We start from the raw sequence: 26,567 nt of genomic DNA, 5'->3' as shown, positions 1-26,567 counted from the left end.
TTTTTTGATATTCGTTTCAGATTTTTCAATTTTTCGTTCTTCGTTCTTCGTTTTTCAATTTTTCATAACTTAGTTTTTCTTATTTTAAATTCTAATGATTTAGAGATGTATCAATACCAAAATTACGATGCGAAGACATTGATCAGTTGAACTTCTGGGCTTGGACAATCTGGACAGGATTTTGGACATATAATAATATTAATAATAATATTAATATAATAATACTAATATAATAATAATAATAAAAAAAAAAAAGAAAGACCTAATACAACGGAAGAAAGACGCAATCCGTTGTATTAGGTTCCGTTACTCCAAAAAAAGAGGAAAGGAACCTAATCCAACGGACTGAGCAATCCGTTGGATTAGGTTCCTTACCGTTGTATTAGACCTAATCCAACCCTAGCAAATGTGACGGTTGCTAGCCGTGTATTATTACAACGGTTTTGAACACCTAATACAACGGAAATAGGGGTTGGATTAGCTCTCAAATGTAGTAGTGTAAGTCTTTAATGATCCAAAAGATCATCACCTATTAGAATTACGAGCAAGTGATTTATGCTTGTATAACAATTCTTTTGATTGGGGTTATTATATGTCAGCACATATTAAATTGGAGAAGAAAGAAAAACGTACAACTGCAACATATGTCTCCCCATTGACATTGATCTCAGAAGATAAAATATTATTGAAAATTTAATAATAAATACACATGAATATAAAGTTAATGAATAAATGATTCTTCATCGAAATTGTTCTCCAAAAGAGATAAATTTGATTGTGATCCTCCCAGTGAAATGAATTTTAATGCAAATTTATATACTAAGTTGGTATAAGAATTAGACGCCCCTATAAAAGAGATATATTACCAACTTAGGGGAAGAAGAAATAGCAAAAGTTGGAAAATCAAAATAAATAAATAATATATATGATCCCTATAATGGTAGTTTGAAAAGTTATATATATGCCAACTTTTATATATTATTATCAAGATATGTTGCACATTTATGATTGATTTGTATTCAGTTATGACTCATGTTGCATAGCGTTGAAGATACATTTTGGTCATATTAATTATGTGTATACATTGAGAAAATCTTGCCAATTGTACTTGAATCAATACACCTGAAGTGTAGGTTATATGATCGGTTCCAAAATAAAGATATGTTTAATAGATATGATATTTAGCAAGATAGTGCAGTTGACACTTATAGTGTAATAGTATATAAATATCATAGTGTATGAAATATCTTAAAGTAGTATAGATATCTGAAATTATAATAGATGACCTATGATATAAGAAAAATTATGATGGTACCAATGAGAAATGTATTCAGATATCATAGTAAAATAACATGCGGAATGTAAGTTAAAGGAATTTATGATACCGGTACATAATGGAACCGATGAATAATATGCATATGCATAATGGAATGGACTAATAAGTAAGGGATCTGAAATATATGTACATTTTGATGTCGACATAATGATAATGATCATAAGTTTATCATGGACCCGAAGTCCAATGAAATATGGATTTTAAATCCACACTGTACAGTGTCTTGCATCATTTTGAGTCTTATTTTCATGTGCATGAGTGAGTCATAAGTTAATGGATATTTATTGCATATATAGGAAGTTGTTAGATGCATTACTCATTGTATATTTGTTAATATGTTATCATATTTCTATATCTCATATTGCATGTATTAATTTCATACAATAACTGTGGTGTATGTAAATGTTCATTCAAAGTATAGTAAGGTATGTTTACAACTTTGATTGAAAATTAGAAAGAGATTAATATTCCAATGGGCTTATAATTGTGATGAAATTATTGATGACACCGATTTAATTGCACATTATGAATTAAGAAGAGTTCCTGAAGAACTTATATACGACCTATTGTAATATCCAGCCCTACAAAGTTTATATCTTGAATTTGCAATTATTATCAAACTCTTGAAAATCTATGTACGTGACAATATAATTAACATCTCAACCTGAAGTTTGAGCATATGAGAGTTAATGAAATTAACTATTTGTATTTGCAAGAGAGCTATCGTGTCAATTATGAAACGTCTAAAAAATATCAATGGATCACTTAACAATTTTTTATGGTCCAGAAGAACCATAATTAGCGTATATAATTACGTGTGTATATTATAATTCATATGAGAAGAATGATAATAGTATCAAGCTAAGTTTTGTCATCAAATTATTACTCGTATTAATGAATGTTTGGTCAAATAATGATCATCAATATTTATTATCAACGACTTCCAGAAGAAGTCATAACCGTAAAATTTTATCCTTTGAATCAACTATTAAACAGAGATTTGAAATGGTGATATTAGAGAAACACTATATGGTGAAATGAAGACACTTCACATGTTCACATGAAGACTTGAAGAATTGAAGATGCAACTTCAGCTTAGGAGAGTCGAAGATCAACAAGTGATATTTTACCACTTATTAGAAGATATCCAACATATTGGATTCATTGTTGCGACACTAGAAGATCTCAAGTTATGTATTCATCAGGGGGAGAAAAATACGCGCTGCACTCTTTTTCCCTTGACCATGGTTTTGTCCCAAATTGGGTTTTCCTGGTAAGGTTTTTAATGAGACAACATCTCGAGCGTATTACGAAAAATGATGTACTCTTTTTCCTTCACTATGTTTTTATCCCATAGGGTTTTTCGTAGTAAGGTTTTAATGAGCCACAATCTTCGATAATGGACATCCAAGGGGGAGTGTTATGAAATATTTGTTGGTTATCCATTATCCTCCTTTGTATCATTCCGGAACAATCTAGATCTAGGTTTTATATTCTTATATAAACCCCATTATATGGAATAGAAGTACAATGATATATTCTTTTTCAATCTCTCATCTTTCCCCTTATTTTACAACATTAATTACTTTCTATTTTTATTTTATTTTTTGAATAAATACTTTCTATATTGACCAACTCGTTAAAAAATCAATTTAGACTTGCTCTCCCTTCTTTTTCTCGCAAGTATTGTTACAATTTGCCGCAATTCAATAATTGGTGTGTTTTTTAAATCTATTTTTAACCAACTATACTTGGTCCAAGTTTGATGATTAAGACCCTGAAACAAGCATCCACCATATATGTCTCCTAATTTGCTGTATGTATTTTTAAACTTCTCCTGTTGACCAAAATTATGGTCGATGAGAATCTACTAGGATAAGAAGAAAATATATCTCACGCAATAAATAAAAACATAAAACATTCAATAAGCACTAAAAATATGCTCTAATTGCAACATCACTTGCTAACTTTCATTTATAATAGCTTCATATATAGAAACACCAACACATTACATTTTCTACATACACTTGAGTGTACCTCCAAGCATACCGAGTGTATGATAGACATGTGTAGATCCAAACTCTTAAGATTGCCATTTCGAGAAACTAAGCAAAGGAAAGCAAAATCTAATATTTACCATGAAATATGTACATGCATTACCCCAAAGTTTCTTACAAAAGGCAAACAAAACCCAGATATTTTTTATCTCTAAAATTCCATTCGAAGCAACGGAAAAAGGAGGACTAATCAATGAAAAAAAATTATATCTAGAACTAAAATCCATTAACATCTAGGATTTCATATCTAACTAGATGAGCTGATTATGAATGTTGAGATTGTTGACATAAGCTGATTGCAGCGGAAGACAGGGTGCTGTAGATAACATCACAGTACTCTTTTCTGCTTCGGCTTTTTCATCATTCCCCCTCAGCTTCTGCTTCAAGCATGAACTTGGAAATTTTAGGAAGCAGCTAAAAACAAGTCATATTTCAAAACTGAAATCATTGCAAGATTAATCTTTGGAAAAAGAAAAAAATAAGTACCAACAAGTTATGCACGAATGCACCTAATGGTCATAGAAGCGGGAGCGTCTTCTTCGAGAACTGCAGACAGTATCATTACAATTTAGAAGAATTCAGCAAGAGATGCAAACAAGACTTAAATTCATTTTGTGTTGCACAAAACACATGGTACATGCATCTGCCTTCAATAATGAAAGATCAGACGATCAGGTAGAATGATCTAATGGAGAATGTAAAAGGGGGGAAAATTAAGGCTTTTAACCTTTTATCAAGCAAGTGAGTGAGGGCAAAGAGATAGAATGACAGGATTGTAACCAACAATGCAGTACAATTAACCTGAATTGAACAAGTGAGAAACAAAAGTCAAATATAATCAGACAAATGTTGCAAAAAGAAATTTTACCTCCCATAAAAAAAGAATACCTGTTAATGAATATTTTAGATAATTTTCTGTTGTTCTTTATTTTAAAGATCGAACTTAAAATACTTCCAAAAGAAAGCTTTACTTTTTAGAACATACGACATGGAAGTGATGGAATTCTAACATGAAACTTACTTTATGAAAAACATTTACTATGTAGCTTCTATGAAGCAGCACCTTTTTTTGCATCAAAAAAAAAAAAATGAAGCAGCACCTTTTAAGAAAAAAAAGACACTGACTAACATGAAACTTGCATGACTGTAAATTGGAATTCACCAAATCAATATTAGCTTAATGAGAAGAAAATTCTAATTTCTCTCTGTTTGTCGTTTGAAATCTCTTGCAAACCACCGTTAACCATGGTTTACAGTTTATATTAGACAAATATGATTATGAGGTTGCATTCACATGCAGGCAAGAAACCTGAAGAGATGTAGAAGCAAACATTGAGAAAATTTCTGTCATACACAAAATACTCTATCTAGTAGACACATAATACCCAATTCAACAACACTAAACATAGAAGAAACTAATAAAATAGCATATGGTTCGAAAATTTAGAGGTGAGAGCAAACTAGTAGAACCACATAAAAACTGAAAATATTCCAACAAGAATTGACTAGTGCTAAAAGACTAAAACTAACCTTCGGCGATTAAAATTACTTCTTGCAGGACCTCTGGAGTGTATAAATTCATCATCAAACTCATCTCCTCTATAGTCTGGAAATTCTACAGATGTCACAGAGCCATCATCTGAATTTGACGTATCATTGCTAGAACGGCGGCTTCCTCTTCTTGTATCGTTATTTCTTGACCTCCTCCTATTTCGACTATTGCGGAGATTATCAAATACTTGATACAGGATACATGACGTCCACCAATTTCCTTCATCACCAGGGAAGTCCTCGAACTCGTCTGCTGTATCATCGTCACCATATTCAATCACATAATCACCCAGAACAACTCCACGCGGAACTTCTGAATGAATGGTACTAAGAACATCCACCATTTCTGATGACTGCTGGAAATTATCCCAGTCAAGCTGACGTGCAGGATCAATTTTTGATGGACGGGAATCAGGGTGTTCTTCTTGAGCATGTTTTTGAAGCTCCGAAAAAGTACCAACAAAAGAACATCGTTCCTCTTCACAATAACGCTTTTTCTGATCCAGATACTCTCGGGCCTTATCAATAACAACCCAACCATTTACCTCCCCTCTACATAATGGACAAGTTGGCTTACAATTGCTTTCAGGAACTACTGCAGCTGAATTTTCATTTCCCACTGAAAATGATGTTGGTGGTGAATTTGATTGTGAAGGTATCCCATATGCAGTTTTGAAGCGATCTAAGCAGTTTGAATGCAAGTGATTGGTGTCGCACACATATGAACGACATCCTTTATCATAAGATGAGCATTGAAGCAGCACACTATTATGAGGATAATCCAAGCATACTGGACAAGATATATCATCCCAGTTTGTATCCAACTGAACTTCCACTATTTCAGAAGACTTTAATCGAGGCTTAATATCTTCACCTCCACCAGTGCTTCGTTGAGGCCCTCTTTTATAAAAACACTGAAAGGCCATGAACATGCTACACCCAAAACTTGAACAATATTACATAAATCTCACAATTTTCAAGCCACTAAGAGACTCAACCAACTTCTTCACCGAACACTAGCCAATGACTAATTTACGCAATGATTTAATACATGATGCCACTTCTGCAGAAGACAACACTACCTATCAAAACATGTAAAGGTTTAAGCCACTCAAGAAAGACAAGATAAAAGAAGATGGAGAGCACAATTGAGCCTCCACAAATGCAGTGATTTTTTTTTAAAAAAAAATTACCATCAAAGGCATTCATAAAAGGTAGATAGAAAAGCGAGCAAAAGTGACATTCAACTTTACAGTATTTATTTGGACCACAAAATGGCACAAGTACATCAAGGTCTACTCCCGCAGTTTCTCTAATGCACTCATTAAACTTTATAGAGTTTATTTGCACTCATCAAGTAAGATTGGTCCCTTGAAAAACTAGATGATGACATAGAGGAAAGTATCCAGTTACCGTGCTTGTGCAGACGATTGGCTACTTTTTCAAACATAATCCCAAAGGTAAAAGAAGGAAAACTCATATAAGCTAACAAGTATCAACAACCACCACTCAATATAGATCTCATAGGACAAACAAGTCTAGAGAGGATCAAATGTGCGCAACCTTACCACTAATCACCATAAACCGGTCAATAACCGTGTTTGCTAAGGAGTTCAGGCAAATTCCCAATAGGCAGCTTATCATTTTACATCCAATCACAAAAAGATTTTCATAGAAAATATTATAAATCCCTTGGCCCTACCTAAGTCTTAGGGTCTATGAGACCATAAACAATTTTCATTCATATAAATACCTAAACCTTCATGACAACAAATAAACAAAAACCCATAAAATTATAGATGAATAACATTGTAATATACTTAATAAGCTTATAGAAAATAAATATATCGGAAGTAAAACCCCAAAAAAATCCAAACTTCCAACTCAATTTACTAACTAATAAGATCTAAAACCCCAATTTCTTATACATACCTAAAGATTTCAAATCAATCAATAAAAAAAAAAACATTAAATCCACTATTTATATTAAAATAAAGATTATAACAAGTATAATTAAACTGGATCATCAAAATGAGCAACATACACTCACAAAACCCCACAAATCAGTTCAATCATAAAACTGTCCAATAAAAATCATATATAAGAGAAAATTTAAATTTAATTCCATAACTCAATTATTATATAGTTAATCTGAAAAAGAACAGGGCAAAAAATCACAAACCCGGAAAAAGTAAGCAATTGAATTGAGTAAAGAAACAGAAACAGATTAAATTTGGAATAAAATTAAAATACCCAGATTGTAAAAATGGGAAAAAAAATGGATGAAAATTTCAGATACGAAACCTCAGTGAAGAAGAAGCATGAAGACGACATCAGAGAGGTTTGATTGTAGAAGTCAGCTCTTTGGGAGTAGGTAAACTCTTACTTTTTCTCTCTCCTTTATAGCGATTTTTTTTTTTTTTAAAAAAAAAAAGAAAAAAACCTAATAGAAAATTTTTTATTTTAAAAATCAACTTTATTTTTGCTATTTAATCTGATGTGAATTAATTTAAGGGTCGTTTGGTTCACACGGGTAAACGAAATGGAATGAACAAAGGAAATCAAAGAGAATGGAATGAAACCCTTTCTTTATGCTATGTTGTTTGTTTTAAAAAAAATCAAAGGCATGGGAATGAGGGGTTGTGCATTGGTGGTAGTGACTTCTCCAACCACTCAACCACCCAACCACCATCTCACCGCTCGTTGTCGTACCTCCTCCACCATCGCTGCCCGTCGCCACACTTTCCCCACCTCTCGCCGCCCAGAAAACCACCTTCCCCTGCCCACGAAAACCTTCCCCCCGCCCACAAAAAACCCTAGAAACCCATCCTCGTCCCCTTAAAACCGCCAGCCGTCACCTCCCTTACCCTCGAAACCCTAGCCGCTAGGGTTTCGAGGGTAAGGGAGGTGACGGCCGGCAGTTTTAAGGGGACGAGGATGGGTTTTCGTGGGTGAGTTAAGATTTTCCGGGAAGGGAGAATTCTTTAGAGGGAGGTGCGACGAGTTTTGATTTGGAGATGGGAAGGTGCGGCACCGAGGATTGGGCGAGCTCCGGCGACACCCGACGAGGACTAGGCGAGCTACGTCGAGGTGGTTGTGCGGTAGGGGTAAGTGGGTAAGGTAGTGGCTGGTGTGTGTAGTGGTGGCTTAGGAAAAGGAATGGAAAAGGCTAAGGGGGTGGGGAATCAAGATAGAAGGATTTTGGGTAAAGTAAAAAATAAAAATGGGTAAAGGGAATGAAAAAAATGACAAACAAACAGCAACAAAGGGAATGAGGCATATTCATTCCCTTTCCCTTTGATTATTAACCCCAACAAAATGGCCCCTTAATCTCATCGGATCTTTATTAGAATTTAATTTGTCAAAATGGAAGGCCAAGACTTTATCTCTGGCTGATCGTAAATGCGTAATACACTTGCGCAAGCCTGCTTATCCTCGATCCCTTACTGTACTATGCAAACCACCAAATTACCTCGTTCTACTTGCGATGAAATTGATTAAAAAAAAAAAAAAAGAGGTGTTTTCTTTGGGGTGGTGATGAGGAGCATCGTAAAATTCATTTAGTGGCATGGGAAACCGTCTCTAAGCCAAAGAGAGAAGGTGGATTAGGTCTCCGTTCAATGAGGCAAGCAAATGCAGCCTTCCTTACAAAATTAGGATGGAGGGTGTTGACGAAACCGAATGCATTGTGGTATAGAGTTCTCATAAATAAATATTGTGGAGGGAGATGTGATATTGACATGTGTCAATCAAAAGTCGGATGCCTCAAATGCCTGGAAAGGAATTGTGGAAAATATTGACATTTTGAAGCAAGGCATTAGCATGGATGCAGGAAGAGGTGATAAAACAAGCTTCTGGAAACGCAATTGGGCGCTTAAAACCCCCTTGTTGGAAGTTGTTGACCCTATGCCTCCCTTAGCAAGCCAAGACCTTTCTGTGAGGGATTTTTGGGATGCAAACATTGGGTGGAAGTATGAATTATTTGCGGATTACCTAGATGCTAAAACTCTGGCTGCAATTGCTTCTCACGAGCTAGCTGAAGATGAGGATGCAATTGATGAAATTTTCAGGAAGGGTACTTCTTCAAGGGGCTTCTCCATTAGCTCTGCCATCAAAATTATTAGAAGAAGTTAGGATTTACCTCATGACCAGATGCAGGGCTGGCAGAGCATTTGGAGGGCTAGAGTGCCACAAAGAATTCATATGTTTATTTGGTTGGCAATGAGGGACAGGTTAATGACCATTCCAATAGGTTTATTCGCAAATTGACTAATGACCCTCAATGTGGTGTTTTTGGAGCTGGAGAAGATAATATAGATCATATATTGCGAAGGTGCGCCCTGCTGCTACATGGGTTTGGCATAAGTTAGGCTGGAAGAACTATGAAATTCAAGCCTCTTTTTCATGTGTTGATTGGTTGCTCAATGGTATAGCTCCGAGTAAATCTTTGGCTGCGGAGAGCATGCCAACTATGTTTTTTGTGTGTTGTTGGTAGTTATGGAGATGGAGGAATGAAAGAGTCTTTTCGAGAGATGTTAATATTCCCTTTGACAAGGAAGCCTTCCTCATTGCTAGAGTAGGGGATATAAATTGAGCTATTGATAAGTCTAGCATGATTGATCAAGATATGGGGAGTAAACGAACTGAAATTTTTATCGAGTGGCAATTCCCAAGAGATGGTTGGGTAAAACTCAACACTGATGGTGCCTCGAAGGGCAATCCAGGTCAAGCCGGTGCTGGTGGTTTTATTGGAAGTGAAAGGGAGCTTTTCGAGATGTTCGCGGCCAACTATGGGGTTTGTTCTAATACGAAAGTTGAGCTGCTGGGGGTGCTTCGTGGGCTTGCAATAGCGTGGAATGCAGGGCATAAAAAGGTTATAGTCTCCCTTGATTCGGAAGTGGTGGTGCGTTTATTATTTGAGTAGTGTCCTGCTCACTCTCCTTTCATTCATATTGTTCATAAGTGCAAAGCTATTATCTTGAGACATGGGTGGGAAGTTCGTGTGCATCACTGTTATAGGGAAGCCAATCGAGTGGCCGATTGGTTAGCCAACTTTAATTTGGTATAACTTCGTCTAAGAAATTAGTGATGTTTGGAGCAATCCCTAGGGATCTTAGTGCCATTTTATTGGGGGACCTTTGTGGTGTGGCTCGTGCTCGGCTTGTTCTAGAGAAGAAGGCGTAGTGCTTGCTGTGTTTCGTGTAGTTTAGGTTGTTGTTGCTTTGTTTTTTTTTTTCTTTCAGTTCTGTTTTCTTCTTTGTTTATTTTGTCTTTGTTTTCCTTTTCTCTTGTTTTTGAGGTTTGTAGCCTCTCTTTCAACAAAAAAAAAAAAAAAACTGTAATTGAATTTATTTTTTTATGGTACATACGAGTGACCGAGTGCAATATACGGAGGGTGAACCCGGAAAGAACATTGGCAAAAAAGGAACATTACATACATTTACAATGAACATGAGCATTTGAAAGTGAGGGATAGCCCAAGTGGTTAGAGCTTTTTTCCCGTTATCAAGAGATTCTGGGATGAAAGTTGATCATGACAATAATCTTTTAGGAGCTCCTCTATAGGTGATTGATTTTGGATCTAAAGAGCATTCGTAATATTTATAATTAAGAAAAAACTTAATGATATTATGCAATGAACATTATTTTATATATACCTAGCATGATCCAAAGAAAAAAAATCGAAAAACATTTAACAATAAATAACGAACATTTATGTGATTAGTAATTACATATATAATTAGTAATTACATATATAAAAAGAACATAGTGCTAATAATTTTCTGTACATTACAAATAAATTTTAAGTACATCATGTTTTTTCAGGTAAATAACATTATTAATCATATAAAGAAAATCACAAGAAATACACATGACCATTATTAAGATGAATTTATAACTATATACTACCTCCGTATTTTATTACTTGCTCCATTTCTCCATGCGGAGCTTTAGGAAAAATAGTTTAAAGTAATAAAATATGAAAGAAGTGGAGTTAGTGGAAGAATAAAGTATGATAGTTGGAAAGAGAAAGAATATGAAAGTATTAAAGTATGATAGTTAAGGGTCCATTAGGATTGAAGAAATAGGTAACATATTACAGTATAAAATATTTCTAAATAAAGAAATGGAGCAAATAATAAAATACAAACGCTGGAAAAAAATATATATACGGAGGGATTATTAAAAAAAAATTGGTGAAAAATATGACAAAAAAATATTTTGAAAATTGAAATTTTGTAAATAACATTTTAAATTTAGATATTTCAAAATTAAATCTTGAATTATATCCGGAAGAAATTAATTTTCAAGAAAAATTATTATGAGAACTCAATAAACAATGACATGTTTTTTTCTTCTATACATCATAATTTTTTCAATTGATAACAATGTTCTTTTTGCATTATTTTTTTTTAACTATGTGTAGCGTCTATTTGCATGGTGCACTCGAGTGCACAGATCACATATACACATATTTAGAATTAGTACAATTAATGCTTTATTTTTCAAAATCTTTACTTCCTTAGCATTAATACCTTGATCATAGGGATGTTTGTGGGGCTGGTCAAGTAGGAGACCCGCCCCGATGGTCTCAGTTTGGCGGTTGGTGGGGCGGGGATGGGGATAAAAATCATACCCGCCACGAGTGATGGGGAGGGGGCGAATTTTAAGTTGTACCCGCCCCATCCTCACCTTATACCCACATCTATATATCTTTAAAAGCAAATTTATATACTTTTATACTATATTATAAAATAATTACGAATAAAATATTAATTATAATAATTTGTACTACAGTTATATTATAAATAAAAATGTGTGTAATATTAAGAATGTTTTTTTAAAAAAAAAATAAAAAAAAAAATAATTTGTATTAATTATGAAGGATTTTGTATTTAAGAGACAAAGATTAGGTGGGTCTTGGGTGGGATGTCTTTGTTGGGGATTAGGTGGGGATCGATATCCAAGTGAGGGATGGGGTGAGGATGGTTTTGGAGTTGTACCCGCCGAGGTGAGGATGGGGATGAATATTGGACTCTTCGCGGGGATGGGGATGAAAATGTTAGGTGGGGATGAGGATGGAAATGCCAACATCCGCTCCGTCCCACCCCATTGACATCCCTACTTGATCACGCATAGTTATTAGAAATTGCTTGGACTGAACAATTGCAACAAAGACACAAAAATTTTCTTAGAGAGAACAATTGCAACAATATCTATTATTTTTAAATTTTAATAAACAATTCCAGGGTCAATGTGAGAGAAGTTTTAATTTTTTTTCTATTTATTTGTTAAATGTTTAATAATACTTCTTTCATTTTTTTTTAAATTAAAGTTTTTGACTAACTATAGTAATTTATAAAACGTAGTCATGTGGTATTTGTTTGAATTCTATCAATGTATATCGTATTAAAATCTAGTTTTTGTACTTTTTATTTGTTGAATATTAGAGATATTAATCGTTAAATTTATGCTTTGACAAACGTGATAAAAGACTTGTAAAAAAAAAAAAAAAAAAAAAACCCAAATGCAATGTTATATGTATATAATAATTATTGTAATTATCTATAAACACACAAAAAAACTTCTTTTATATTAGGTTTTTTTTATATATATATATAAAAATATGATTTTTTATTATTTTTATTTTGATATAAAAGTGATAAAGAAAGTATGGAGTAGGAGTTTATCTACTAGGCTACTGCCAAAAATTGCTGACTTAAAACAAAAGATCAAAACCTCTTTGATCGGCTTCATGCTTCTTCCACATAAATATTCGTAGAGGTAGATTTATACTAGTATTTACGGAGTGAGAAATTACCGCAATCTGTCTTAATTCCGCCTTTGTAACTTCAAGCACCAATTTTTTCTCTTTCAATCCAATTTACTGTCCTTTTTAAAGATACGAAGTTTTTTATTTATTTTTTATTTTTATTTTTTGAAAACCGATAGAGCAATTTTATTAAACATTATCTAAATTTACCAAAGCTAAAATACTTTGGGGAAAGGAATAGAGTCTCACATACTCCAAAGTCCAAATGTTCACCAACCTCCCATCGAGCAACTAGATGAGCGGCGGAGTTATAAAGTATGATAGGTACAAAGTATAATATAATTGCCCTAAGCTTTGCATTTTACTAAGGTTGTTCACTTTATTTTCATTTATTTCAGGGTTGATAAGTTCAGATAAGGGTTAATAAGTTCAAATAAGATAAGTTCGGGAAAAATAAGTTCAAATAAGTTGTGATAAGGGTTAACCAGCGCTTTAATTTATAACTAAAATAAGTTCTAATAAGGGTTAATAAGTTCAGATAAGATCAGATAAGTTCAGAAGATCAGATAAGTTTAGATAAGTAAAAATCAGGTGAATAGAATGCACCCTTATTCTTAAAATTTTAGTAATTGTGTTCTTACAAAAACAAAGGTAACTTTTTATTTATTTATTTATGAATAAATGTTATTGAGTACCTAAAAGTAATTGGGTAACTTTTCCTATAAATAAAAAGTAATTGGGTAACTTTATATTTTTGCCCTAAATTTGCAACCTTACAATTTAAATTTCTTAAAGTTTGGAACTTTAATTGATTTTCTGCTCATCTATATTATAATTGTAGAGTCACTTGACCAGAGCCCTCCAAATCCCCAATCCTCAACTCTCATGCATTTGAAGTTTTTTTTTTTTTTTTTTTTTTAAGGGAAAAAAATAACTTTTTTTGAAACAAATCAATTCATTAATAAAAAGCCATCCGACATCTACAAATGAAATCTAAATTAACAAATACATAAATTTGAATCAAATTAGGTTTTTCTTCATCAGAGATACGATCATTGAAAAGATCTTGCACTGTGGTACATCTCTCGCACACATCGCTGGAATATACAGCCTTTTCGGAGAGAGGGTCTAACGATTTGTAGCCGTAAGGATGATTCTCATCTGATTCGCCTGAACGCATTTGAAAATTTGACAACCGTTGCGATCCCGAACAAATCTTTACCAAATAACTGACAATAGGGCAAAAGATGATTACTTTTTAGATGAACCCCAACACACAAACAAACCCTAAAAAAAACAAACAACTAAACTAACGAAATTAACGACTCCACCATAGGGAGACACTCCACCATAGGGAGACGGACGAATATCTACACTACTTGTGTAGATTTATTGAAATTCAAATTGCAAAACTAAATAAAATTAAAGGAAAAGGGTCGAAAATAGTCTAATTTCCGAAAAAATTAGAATATTTCCGGCCTAAACGACCAAGATTTTGGAGAAACCCTAGAAGAGAGGAGGAGAGGAGAGGAGAGGAGAGGAGAGGAGATCTGATGGGAGTTTTTATATAGGTAAACCAACCCAAGGAAAAAAAAAAATTAAATTAAATTTAAAAAAAAAAAAAAACTACCAATCCCACTACTTTATTTATTATTTTTTTAATCATTTTTTTTTCTTAAAAAAAAAAACCAATAACTATCCATTTAATTTATTTTTTTAACTACTAGCATTTCACTTTAGGTGCGTGTTTTTTTTTTTGTACGTAGTATAACATATAAAAAAAATTGTACTCTAAATCCCCAACCCATCAATTATAGTACTCTAAGGGCATGTTCTTATTGACTGAACTCAGCTGAACTGAACTGAAATGAATTGAGCTGAATTGAACTGAACTGAAATGAATATTTTATAAGAGAAGGAAATTAGAATCTGAACTGAACTGAACTGAACTGAGCTGAGCTGAACTAAACTAAATTGAATTTCAATGTATGAGAACAGACCCTAAATCCCCAACCCTTCAATTATATACATTTTTTTAGGGAGTACCCTCCAAACATTTTCCATTTATTTAATCATCAAAAACAAAAAAAAAAAAAAAAAAAAATGTACAACACGTTTTTGTGCAACTAGCCTCGGCGAATAACTACTTGCAACAGAACAAAGTATGTAAATTCTACAGCAAGACACTAACCCATATGACACTAAGGGCCTGTTCTCATTGACTGAACTGAGCTGAACTGAGCTGGGGAATTTCAACGTAAGAAAACACGCCCTAACTGAGTAACACGAGTAACCCTTATAACACTAAACGGGTAATCTCTATAACTTTGAAAAAGTAAACCCCATAATAACATTGTGTGGCCACGAACATAAAAGAGTAAGACCCTGTTTTTTGAGGTTCTAAGCTTTGCTTAGAATATCATATTTCAGAACAGCACATTATTAATACTCAATACAACAGAGCTAATTAGGGTTCAACAGAACCGACCATTACAGCTCAAGTCTAAATTACAACATCAAAATCAACTTTCCATATTTTAAATATATTTTTTAATATATATCCAGTGCATTTTGCACATGTACATTCTAGTAATGTTAAAATATAAAGTGTTATATAATATATGTATTTAGTGGATGCCCATTTTACCCTTATGATAATTCTAGGATATTGTAGATATACCGGGTTTATTATTATTCTACAACTAGTTTAAGTCCCGCGCAATGCACGGTTTTTACTTAACCTAATTTTTAATTACAATATTAATTTAACAAAAACTTGAAATAGATACTTGAATTTCTTTAAAATAATAATAATAATAATAAATTAAAAAAAAAAGCAAAACAAAACTTGAGTTTAATATTATATTGATGTCAAAAGTTATTGATCATTAAACATTTTTTTTTTAAAAAAACACAAATTTAATGATTATAGGATTTTACATAAGAATTAAATTTTATGTTAATTATAACCCGTACAATGTACTTTTTTTAGAGGAACATGTGTAATGTACATACCTCAACGTCCCAATTTTGTTGGCATGTTTTGACCGGCACAATGTTTTATAGCTTACTTTGACCAATATAATATTTCATACAAATTTAATTGACTTTTTTTTTATAATTAATAATCAAGGTTTTTTATTTTTATTTTATGTCTTTATTTATTGAATTGTAGTGTTATTATTATAAATAAATCAACAAATATATACGTCGTAATAAAAGTTAAAGAGTCAATCCAGGTTGGAGCAAAAAAAAAAAAAAAAAAAAAAAAAAAAAAAAAAAAAAAACTTCCAAAGAAAAAAATATCAAAATGATATGGAGTAGTGCATTATTATTGTAATATTACTCCCTCTGTCCCCAATTGATATTCACTTTTGAAGAATAATCACGGGAATTAAGGAGAATTAAAGAAAGTACATTGAAAAAGTAAATTTACATTGGATATGCAAAAAAGTAGAGATAGAAAGTAACTAAAGTACATGGGAAAGTAAAATTTACATTGAAAAGTTAAATTTGCACAAAGATATTTGCAAATGTTAGAGAATTTTGGTAAAAAAATAATATTAATGGTACTTGAAAAAAACAAATGTGACTAACATTTTGGGTGTCAAAAAATGACATAAGTGACTATCAATCGGGGTCGGAGGGAGTATATGTTTGTTTATTTTAGAAAAAAATACCTATTATAAAATAATGAAAGATAGGTTAAAATATTATTCATTTATTATCATTGATGCATATAGATTATAGAATATACTTTGTATATAATATAGTTGCCAAATTGAAGGTTAAATATTCTAATATATATAAATAAATATTCACAAAGATTTGTAAAAAAAAAAAAAAGGGTTAAAAATGGCGGGAAATTTTTTAATTAGAACATGACAAAACAAGTGTCATGTCAGATTCACCTTTAGTATTATGTTATTAATTGCCAAATTGAAGGTTAAATATTCTAATATATATAAATAAATATTCATGAAGATTTGTAAAAAAAAAAAAAAAGGAAAGTTAAAACTGGCGGAAAATTTTTAATCACAATATGACAAGTGTCATATCAGATTCACCTTTAGTATTATGTTATTGATGGAATCCTAATTGTATCACAAGTATATATATGTACTCCCACATCATTCAGTAAGATGAAGATAGATTTATTCTCTCCTCTATTTTCCCCTTTTTCTCTTTAATTTCATAACACGTTATCAACACCAAAGCTCTACCCAACTGATTAAAATCAAGACTTGCCGATTCAAAAAGGTAGTTTTCTTCTTTACGTTGATTTGCAATTTAATTTTTTATTCTTTAATAACATGAAATTGAACTTTCATTATAAATTTCTTTGCAAAACAATAAACTTTTAATTCGAAAGTTATTAGGATCAGATCTGATATATTCTGAAATAATTAGGTAAAAGATGTACTCTGTATTTCATTATTGGATCTTATTTTTAGGATAGCCTTGTAATTCTATTTGAACTCTGACAACTTGTTGTGCAAGGGCTATGAGATAGTTTGTATGATTATATTATGTGAGCAATAATAATAATCAAGTTCCGTGCGTTCCTTAGCAAAGTTTTGGTTTTGCTAAAATTAAGAAGATTTTTAATGGGCTAAAGGATAGCAAAAGGCATTAATTATTTAATGTAGTATGTTACATATACTAATGTAACTCATAGTTTATATTAATTTGTTATTCGAGGGTTTCGAGTACAAAGTTCAATCAAGTGGACTAGAGTACATATTTCTTGATCAATTATTATTTCTTTTTTTTGAATTATTTTTAATTGGGTATTTAACTTCTTGTGCGAAAAAGTCCAATTGCATGGAGTGCCATTGATGCATATATACTATATAGACATAAAGTAAATGATTACTTTGGTTATATGTTTTCATAATTGCCTTATATGAATAAGTAATGGTACTATATTGCACTGTGACACAAACACTAAGTATTACAAATGATTTAAATTTATGCTTTTTGATCTTGTTTATTTAAGGAATGAATTATGATTATTATTGCTACCTTATTATAATGAACCATGGTATAAGAATTACTGTGTGATGTTTGATTATATTCTTTTGATTGCATATGGAGTATTTATATTTGGTCATTGCCTCATATTATATCTAATCTTAATTATAATTCTAAGATATTTTATTTATCAAGATATCTATGTATATGGAGATTTTATTTTTGGATTAGTATGTTACAAGTTCTAACAAACTAATTAAAGATAAGATTGACTTTATCTATTTGTAGCTCTATTAACCAAGAGACCAATTTTATTCGTATATCAAGTCTATTTTGCACCCTTAATATTAACCAAAAGTCTATATTTATTATGTGTTCATCTATAGATTTAATTTATCTTTATACGTTTTGTCGAGGAATTGCTCGATACTTGATATTTGATACTAGTCAAATACATGTCTGGACAATTGTATTTTAATTTTTAAACTATAAAAACAATGATTAGTCAGATGGTGACTTCATAACTGCATACTCCTTTTCAATTTTGGATTTGAAGTTCCAAATTTTGTTCTTTTAATCTATAATTTAAAGTATCTCATGTACATGCATTAAAAATTGACATTAACTTAGTAACCTTATAAGTGGGTACTATATTGTGAAACATACTAACACAATGGTATAAGTATTGTTTGATGTGTGATTGAATTTGATTATATACCTATATACATGAAGTTGAATTATAGAATGATGAATAAATTGAACGTGAAGTATTCATACGTAACGTCTTGAAGTTCCTTAAATTAATGAATTGAAGGGTCAGATATACCGTATACGTGACCTAAATATGTCCACCAGTCACAGGACTAAAGTGATTTTATAAACACCATGCTAAGAGAAAAATGTACGAAGTATTTTGATTAGTTCTAATATTGTCTATTGGGTGCACATTTAAGACATATATATGTTGATAAATAATTGAATTTACTCATTCCCAGAAGTGAATGAGAATTCTTATAATTAAAAGGTATATGTTTGCATGGTGATTATCATTCATGTAAAGTTCATAATAATTACAAACATGAGTACATAATATACATTTGAAATCTAAGCATAACATAAAGTTCTTAGATTTAATTTTTAGGACTCCATTAAAAAAATCCCATTAGTCAAAACCAAACTATATTTATCTAATCTTGGATTTAATTTCCCCTTGAATAAAAAATAAATAAAAATAAAATCCCAAAAATCTTATACTCCGTATTTTATTTCCCTTAGTAATACATTACGGATTACATAATATCTCGTGTATTAGTATGGGTACCTTCTAATTCCGACTAGTCTTTAAACAAGGTGGATAAAGTACTCCACTTTGCATCTACATACACAAAGCGTTGAAGTGTTCCAGAGTTTGTACGGTTGTACCATCTCTAATCATCTGCAAAATCTTCTTATTTATTTCAATTAAACCTCTTTGCATTGATCTTCATTAAAAACCCAATTCAAAGTGAATTAACAAACTAAGGTTTAATTACTAAATTAAAATTCCAATTAGGGTTTGTTAAATTCCCTCTTTCGAATCTTCTGGGTACCAATGCAACACAGCTGAAGTAATTTGTTGCCTTCAATCCATTGGTAAAGTATCTTCCTTTTATTCTATCAATTATTTTTTTTTGGATCCTTACTTTACTTCCACTATAAATTCTCAATTTTACAATTGTAGGAAATTGGTAATTTGCCCCAAAGATTGAATTTTTCTGGGGTTTTGATTTTTTGGTTGATAGAATTGTTTCCAATTGATACTGATTGATTTTACATCATAATAGTTTTTATTTTGGTAATGTGTTAGATAATAGAGCCATGTCTCGCAAAGCTAATCATGGGTATGATTACGACGACGACATTTACGAAGATTATGATGAAGATTATGCATATGATTATGAAGATGATGACGATGATAATGTTCATGTAGAGCATTGTAAGTATTGTCTTGATTCTGAGTGTTTTATAGTATTTTTAATGCTTATCGCGGCGTTGAGTTGGTAAATTAATGTAATTTATGGCTGATTCGAAGTATGCTTTACAATTTATAGACTAATTATAGAATTCTAGTTGTATGGCCACATATTAGTATTACATTGTGTATTGTAGTTATTATATGAAGAGATTCGAAAACTTCTCTACCCTTCTTATCCTATCCTCCATCATTTCCTCCCATTTAATGTGCAATAAAAGTTTGTTTGATAGTCTAGATTACCGGTGATCATTTGTACGAAAATGAAACTATATTTATCTATCCTTGAATTTGTTGTTGCAGCTGATGAAGTAGTAGTGAATAAGGAAGCAAATAAGTCCGGGGTTTGGTGCTGTTCTGTATGTACCTATGATAATGAAGAGAGTATGACTTATTGTGAGATATGTGGTGTTCTTCGTTTTCCTCCTTCTGAGGGTAGCAGCAGTAGCGGCGGTATTGATAACAAAACAGGTAATGGAAGTGTAAAAACTTAAAATTTTACTTTTGTGTCAGTATTTTGTTTATTTAATCAATTATACAGCCAATATAGTCTTTGTTTGGTTTTGTACGTATTGAGTTCATTAAGCTTAAGGATGATAAGTGGAGAATTAGTTGATATTTTCATTTATTCATCCTTTTGGGGTAGAGGACATGATGTTTGCAACTTCTGTGAGGGTTTATCTATGTGGTCTATAGCTTCATGTGAATTATTTGAACTGTACTTTAGGGTTATGGTTTACTGTCTTCCTTTTGTCTATTTATTGTTTGTTTTAAGCCAATGTCACTATGTTTGACCATTAGTAAGGCTGAAGGGTTGGGACTTTAGCCTTTTCTTAGCTTAGACTGCCACCTGTCCAACGAAAAGATACTCTTCCATGAATTGGGAAAGGGGTAGCGTATCGGCTACATTTCTATGTGATCTTATCGCTGCTCAGCTTTGATAAGCACTAGTTTGTGCTTCAAAGTCTGTAAAGTTGCCTTGCTGTGGTACATGTCAGTGTCAACATCCAGTGGCCTTCTAGTTACATTTAGGTTTCTTGTTGTGGAGTGGTTATTTATAGAATAGATCTGTTTGCTGCAGTTGGTGGCACGTGCAAAGGTTCTGGAGTATCCCAGTTGGCCAAGTCTCTTTTTGCATCAGTGTCGTGTCGGACACCCAAAATGGCTGTAGTCTCTCACCCACAGAATTTTTGTAATCTAACTGGAGAAGGCAGTAGATGCCATGACATTAAAAATGTTCAACAACATTGTCATGTGTTCTCTGATGGGCAGAGTGCTTCACGTAGGTCCCGCCTCACAACTATAGGTCTGCTAGATATTCAAAAGCAAGAATGTCCTAATAGGAAATTATTTAAGATTTTTTTTTGCACCGTGATAGTTGTCATAATTATGGAATCACTCATAATAAGGTTGCGGAGCCTTTTTACTGAATATTTTCTGATTTTACATGGTTCTTATCAGCCCCGTTCAAGTTCGATATCCCTTCACCAGATGATATCATCTCCTTGAATACAGTTAAAAAAGGTACATAATGTTGACTGCAAGAAACTTTTTTAACATTCTAGTTTACCGCTGTCGTCTCCTATCATATGCATGTGGCAGATGAGTTGTCACTTAGGCGTTAGCTGTTGCTTGTGTAGCATGTGATTTCTTTTTTATCCTTCTCATTTTACCCTCCTTTGAATCCTTTGCCACTGCATTTTCAGTTATTAATCAAAGCATCCTTTATTGTTTGCAAAACGTGTGCTTGTGTGTGTCTAAAATGTGTGAGTGTGTGTCGTTACAGATTTCAGATAATGAAGATTCAAATAGAACGTTGATCACTTAATTATGGATCAATTTACGTAACTTTGTTTGCAGTTAACTTAACTATCAGTTTCCCACTGGGGTTAGTCATCAATGAGAATTTAATTTTTGACCTTGTAGAGTATCACTGGAGTATTCATTTTACAGATGTGATTACAGGATCAAAATTATTGATATTGGTTTAGTCATGGGTTCTTCTAGTAAATTTTTTTGTTAAACTAATTCTATATCCTCCATTTAAAAAAAAAATAAAATTATAACATTTGCAACGTTTAGGGGATGCACTTTTTTTAGGAGAATGGAGAGATGGTAAAAGGGTATCAGGTTATAAGGAGATAGATAGAGAAGACATAGCCGGATTTTGTTATGCAGCTTCAAAATAAGGGGAGACCCCAAAAAAAAAAAAAAAAAAAAAAAAAAAAAAAAAAGTGGAAGTAGCTGTTTGCTTGTTACCTGGCTTATCAGTGGATATTCTAACTCATTCTCCAAGATGTGTATCGTGTGTTGTTCAAATCTGAAAAGGGATAGAAAGTTGTTCAAATCTGAAAAGGGATAGAAAGTAAAGTGAGATCTAGTTGCTTTAAATTTGCAAATTGGAGGGTAGAATTGGTGATGTTGTAAGAAAATATCTTAGGGCTTTTATCCTGCATGGTGAGTTGACTTAGACAAGGTAGTCTTTGAGTTTGTCTGACCATCAGCTGGCCACTGTAGAGGGAAGTCAACAGGCATTCTGCCATGCAAACAATTGCCAATTTTGATTCTAATAATATGTTGGGAAATATTATGACTATTGATCATGTTGCAGTTTTGATCTTTGTCAAATGCTGAGAACATATTGTGTCCAGCTGACTTATTCTTCATACAGAGTCCCCACATCCCTCCTTTTTTTTGGTATCATTATTTGACACTTGGATTCACACCTGTGTCAGATTTGTATCCTGAAGTCCAAACACTGAACCAATAGAGCTATATCCTTGCCTCTCCTTTGAATTCTGAAGTGTTGTTACTAATACATTAGGGTAATTCAGTTTAATAGGCAAGCACCAACCTGAAGTTCTATGTGAATTCCTCGTCTGGGTTTCCAGTTTCCCTGTCTGTAGGGCCTAGGGGACAACCTATGTAGCATTGTAGCAAGTAGTCAAAACTCTTCTTGTATTATGTTTTGCCTTTGTTTTTATGGGTACAAAGTTTATATGTATTGAGCTAATTATGTCTTATATATGAATTTTTAGCTATTGTAAGACTTATAATATTTGATGTTTATGAATAGTATTATGCTTTCTGTTATTCCTGTAAAGATCACAAGAATTTTTTTTTGGGCCTTGTATAAATTTGCGTACTGTTGTCTTAGCGCTTAACTTTATTTATTCAGGATCTGCTGGTGCTCCCCCAGGTTTTCTTGCGAACAATACAGCTACAATGACACAGTCTAGTGCAAGACAATTTGATAGTTACATTGAAATTGAAAGAACTAAATCAGAAGATCACAGTTTTGCCTCAACTTCAAAATCTTCAAGTAACAATGGTATGGCTGAGGGTCCATCTAGCTCTATAAGATCTGAAAAGTCCCCTGCTAGGGACCCAAAATCTAAACACAATAGTGTAGGTGGGAGTATTTCTCCAGCTAATGGAGCAGAGCCTGAGAATCTTGCTAGTGCCATAAATCATATGTCTATAGATAGTAAGCCTGGTTCATCCAAACTTGTTATTCCTAAGAAAAACCTTGCACAGTACAAACCTGAGAAGTGGATGCTACCTGACAATGTAGATGGTGTAATGGCTCAACTAAATCTTGCTATTGTAAGTATCTGATGCCAATTATTAGCTCTTTGGTTGCCATTTTGTTTTGGGAAAGATTATATAATGCCGTTGGTGGTACCACAGGTTGGCCATGTGGATTCTGGAAAGTCAACACTGTCAGGAAGGCTCTTACACCTCTTGGGCCAAATATCTCAAAGGCAAATGCACAGATTCGAAAAAGAATCCAAACAACAGGTAAAATATTGATATGTATCAGTTTAAAGCTTTTTTCTCTGATCATGTCTTTTTTGCCTCTCACAATTAGTTATACATTTGTGTGACCGTTTAGGGAAAAGGTTCCTTTGCCTATGCTTGGGCTCTGGATGAGAGTGCCGAAGAAAGGGAACGGGGTATAACAATGACAGTAGGTGTTGCTTATTTTGACACCAAAAAGTATCATGTGGTTGTGCTAGACTCTCCTGGACATAAAGATTTTGTCCCAAATATGATATCTGGCGCAACCCAAGCAGATGCTGCGATTCTTGTTATAGATGCCTCAGTTGGTGCATTTGAAACGGGTATGGATAATACTGGTGGGCAATCACGGGAGCATGCACAGCTTATCAGAAGTTTTGGTGTTGATCAAATTATTGTTGCTGTTAATAAAATGGATGTAGTGGGTTACTCCAAGGAACGATTTGAATTGATCAAGCATCAAGTTGGATCATTTCTTCGTCAGTGTGGTTTCAAGGAATCTTTCATCTCGTGGGTTCCTGTGAGTGCTATGGAAAATCAAAATATGGTGGTTGCAGCTTCAGATTTACGGCTAAATTCCTGGTGAGTGTGTACTTATTTAAATTACAGTCATAAAATCCAACCGTGTGCTTTCCATTACAAAGGTGTAGGTTTTTACTTTGGTGGCCAGATCTAATTGCTCAGGAACTGTAGTGGTGATTGACTTAAGCCTTAATGTATGTGGTGTTGGTTCCAATTAAAAAATCTTGAACTCTATTAGGCCTTGTAGTCTTCAGTTTATAGATGTTTGTATTTTATTCCTTGAAGATATTGGAGTAAGTTATAAAAGAGAGCAACATTCAGAGGAGATTTCTGATTGAATTATTATGTTGACAATGTACTACGTATAACACTGTCATGTTCTGGAACTCCTGTGCTGCTATCTGCTTATTGATTATGATTTGTTGTGATGCTTGATATGCAGGTACAAGGGATCTCATCTTTTGGATGCAATAAATTCACTTTGCCCACCTAAGAGAGACTATGAAAAACCCCTGCTCATGCCCATTTGTGATATTGTCAAGACACATTCGATGGCTCAGATATCTGCATGTGGTAAGCTAGAAGCTGGAGCCCTTCGTAATGGATGCAAGGTATATATCACTATGAGCTTTGAGAAAATGTCTTTGTTATAAATACCTTGACCGGCTGTGGACAATCTTTAACATTTTCTTTTCTTTTTTCCACTTTCTTTTGTATCATCCTCCTGATGGCCTACAACTCCAACTAGTATCTGACCAAGCCATGGAATTTGACCAGTATCATTACCACCCAAAAACCCGAATATTGTAGTTGAAGCCTTGAAGGCGCAGATTTGAGATAAAACCTTGATCTAAAATTAATGGAAAATCTTAAATTGAGATAAGAGAGTTATCACCCAAAAGTCTCAATTAAAGAAGGAAAAGTATCACTTATCTAAAATGACAACATTGATGGATAATTTAATGGAGAATGTTAAAATGAGATTACAGAGAAAACCTTGAAAATTGCATACCAATGTTGCAATTTGGAAAAGTTAACAAAGTAAAAGAGTAATACAAGTTGAATTAGGAGATTTTCTGTAATTGGGTTAATTGTTTCTTTTTACATCAAGATTGAAATTTTGCTGTTTTTTTTTTTTTTTTTTTTTTTTTTTTTTTTTTTTTTTTTTTTTTTTTTTCTTGTATGAGTTTAGGAGTTGAATGACGAACGCGATATGGGAGGGGCTTCATGTTTCTATAATGGGCGTGCAGAAGGATGTGTGTATTTTAATATACTTGTGTCAATTTTTAGGACGAAAAAGAATGGTTATACTTATGTATGTAACTATGTATAATGTATGCTAGAATAGCAAGATGTATATGTGTTTTTCATGCTTCTCATTGGATCCCAGTATACTTCTAAATATAGATTTCCCCTTAACATGATATCATAACTCTCTCTACTTGCTCAGAATCACTGTCAATAACTCAATATTGGAATGCAGGTTTTAGTTATGCCTGTAGGGGAAATAGCAACGGTACGCTCCATTGAGTGCAACTCCCAACTTTGTGCCGTTGCAAGAGCTGGAGAGAATGTTTCTGTTGTTCTACAGGGCATTGATGCTGCTCATGTGATAGCAGGGGGAGTGTTGTGTCATCCAGATTATCCTGTGAGAGTTGCATCTCATTTGGAGTTGAAGATTCTTATCTTTGATATAAAAATCCCTATTTTGATTGGTTCTCAGGTGAGCATCATTGTAGTTTGTGTAATTTACCAATTACTAAAATTGTAATGGGAACTTATAGTTTAGTTCCTATGAAATGCAGTTGGAGTTCCATATCCACCATGCCAAGGAAGCGGCTAGAGTTGTGAAAATAGTATCATTGCTTGACCCCAAAACTGGCAAGGAGACGAAGAAAGCACCCCGCTGTCTTGTAGCAAAGCAGACTGCTATAATAGAGGTCAGATACGATTTTGCTCTGGTTTTGAGTTTTTTGTGGATGATAATCTTTTTGCAGTAGTCTTCAAGTGTTCAACATCAATAAATAGTTATTTCCTGTCATTTCAGGTAGCTTTACAAGACTCAATTTGTGTTGAGGATTTCACCAGCTGTAAAGCTCTTGGGCGGGTTTTCCTGCGTTCATCAGGAAGAACCATAGCAGTAGGGGTAGTGACACAAGTGATTGATGATCAGAAATAACAGTAGTCTCTTGGTTTGTACATTGTTATAGTTCTAAATTCAAATATTAGTGTAGATCTCAGATTATAAGCACACAGATGAAATGTGAGGGTTTTTTGGGCAATCAGTTGCAACTCTTACAAGGAGGTAAGTGTACAACTTTACAAAATAGTTTAAGTATTACATACGATTGGGGGACATCACCAGCTTTCTTGTGTAATCATTGGTTGGTGATCCACCCTACTGTAATTCACAAGTTTTATTTATTTTCCATTTTTAAGCTAGTTGTAAAGAATCCCCTTCATTTATTGTTGATCAGTATCTCAAATTTTTTTTTTTCTCAATAAGATTAGTGATGAAAACAAAGTTATTGAAGCATCATA

The 26,567-nt window shown here is 33.0% G+C and overlaps 2 protein-coding genes across 14 annotated transcripts; one reads left to right on the top strand and one right to left on the bottom strand.

Annotated features, from left to right (window-relative positions):
- Positions 1-3,442: 3,442 nt before the first annotated feature.
- LOC110705346 lies at positions 3,443-7,370 on the bottom strand. 10 transcript variants are annotated; one of them, XM_021883186.1, is made up of 5 exons: positions 7,249-7,370; positions 4,924-6,026; positions 4,121-4,194; positions 3,880-3,939; positions 3,443-3,770 (listed from the first exon to the last, which is right to left on the bottom strand). In XM_021883186.1, exons 2-4 carry the CDS (start codon positions 5,874-5,876, stop codon positions 3,887-3,889), a joined length of 1,080 nt encoding a protein of 359 aa, XP_021738878.1. In that variant the 5' UTR covers positions 5,877-6,026; positions 7,249-7,370; the 3' UTR covers positions 3,443-3,770; positions 3,880-3,886. The 10 variants fall into 10 exon arrangements, with proteins under 10 accessions (XP_021738878.1, XP_021738877.1, XP_021738876.1 ...); XM_021883185.1 differs by having other exon boundaries at positions 3,443-3,786; positions 4,924-6,007; positions 7,249-7,368; XM_021883184.1 differs by having other exon boundaries at positions 3,443-3,773; positions 4,924-6,007; positions 7,249-7,368.
- Positions 7,371-19,010: 11,640 nt separating this feature from the next.
- On the top strand, positions 19,011-26,492 carry LOC110705344 (HBS1-like protein). 4 transcript variants are annotated; one of them, XM_021883179.1, is made up of 12 exons: positions 19,011-19,324; positions 19,539-19,667; positions 20,007-20,174; positions 20,785-20,985; positions 21,165-21,227; positions 22,882-23,309; positions 23,394-23,504; positions 23,599-24,086; positions 24,469-24,637; positions 25,510-25,749; positions 25,832-25,966; positions 26,074-26,492. In XM_021883179.1, exons 2-12 carry the CDS (start codon positions 19,550-19,552, stop codon positions 26,203-26,205), a joined length of 2,253 nt encoding a protein of 750 aa, XP_021738871.1. In that variant the 5' UTR covers positions 19,011-19,324; positions 19,539-19,549; the 3' UTR covers positions 26,206-26,492. The 4 variants fall into 4 exon arrangements, with proteins under 4 accessions (XP_021738871.1, XP_021738870.1, XP_021738872.1 ...); XM_021883178.1 differs by having other exon boundaries at positions 20,785-21,009; XM_021883180.1 differs by lacking the exon at positions 20,785-20,985 and having other exon boundaries at positions 19,013-19,324.
- Positions 26,493-26,567: the final 75 nt, after the last annotated feature.

The sequence above is a fragment of the Chenopodium quinoa genome, unplaced genomic scaffold, assembly GCF_001683475.1.
Source record: "Chenopodium quinoa cultivar QQ74 unplaced genomic scaffold, ASM168347v1, whole genome shotgun sequence".
NCBI classification, from domain to species: domain Eukaryota; kingdom Viridiplantae; phylum Streptophyta; class Magnoliopsida; order Caryophyllales; family Amaranthaceae; genus Chenopodium; species Chenopodium quinoa.
This window is presented reverse-complemented; position numbering and strand designations above follow the sequence as displayed.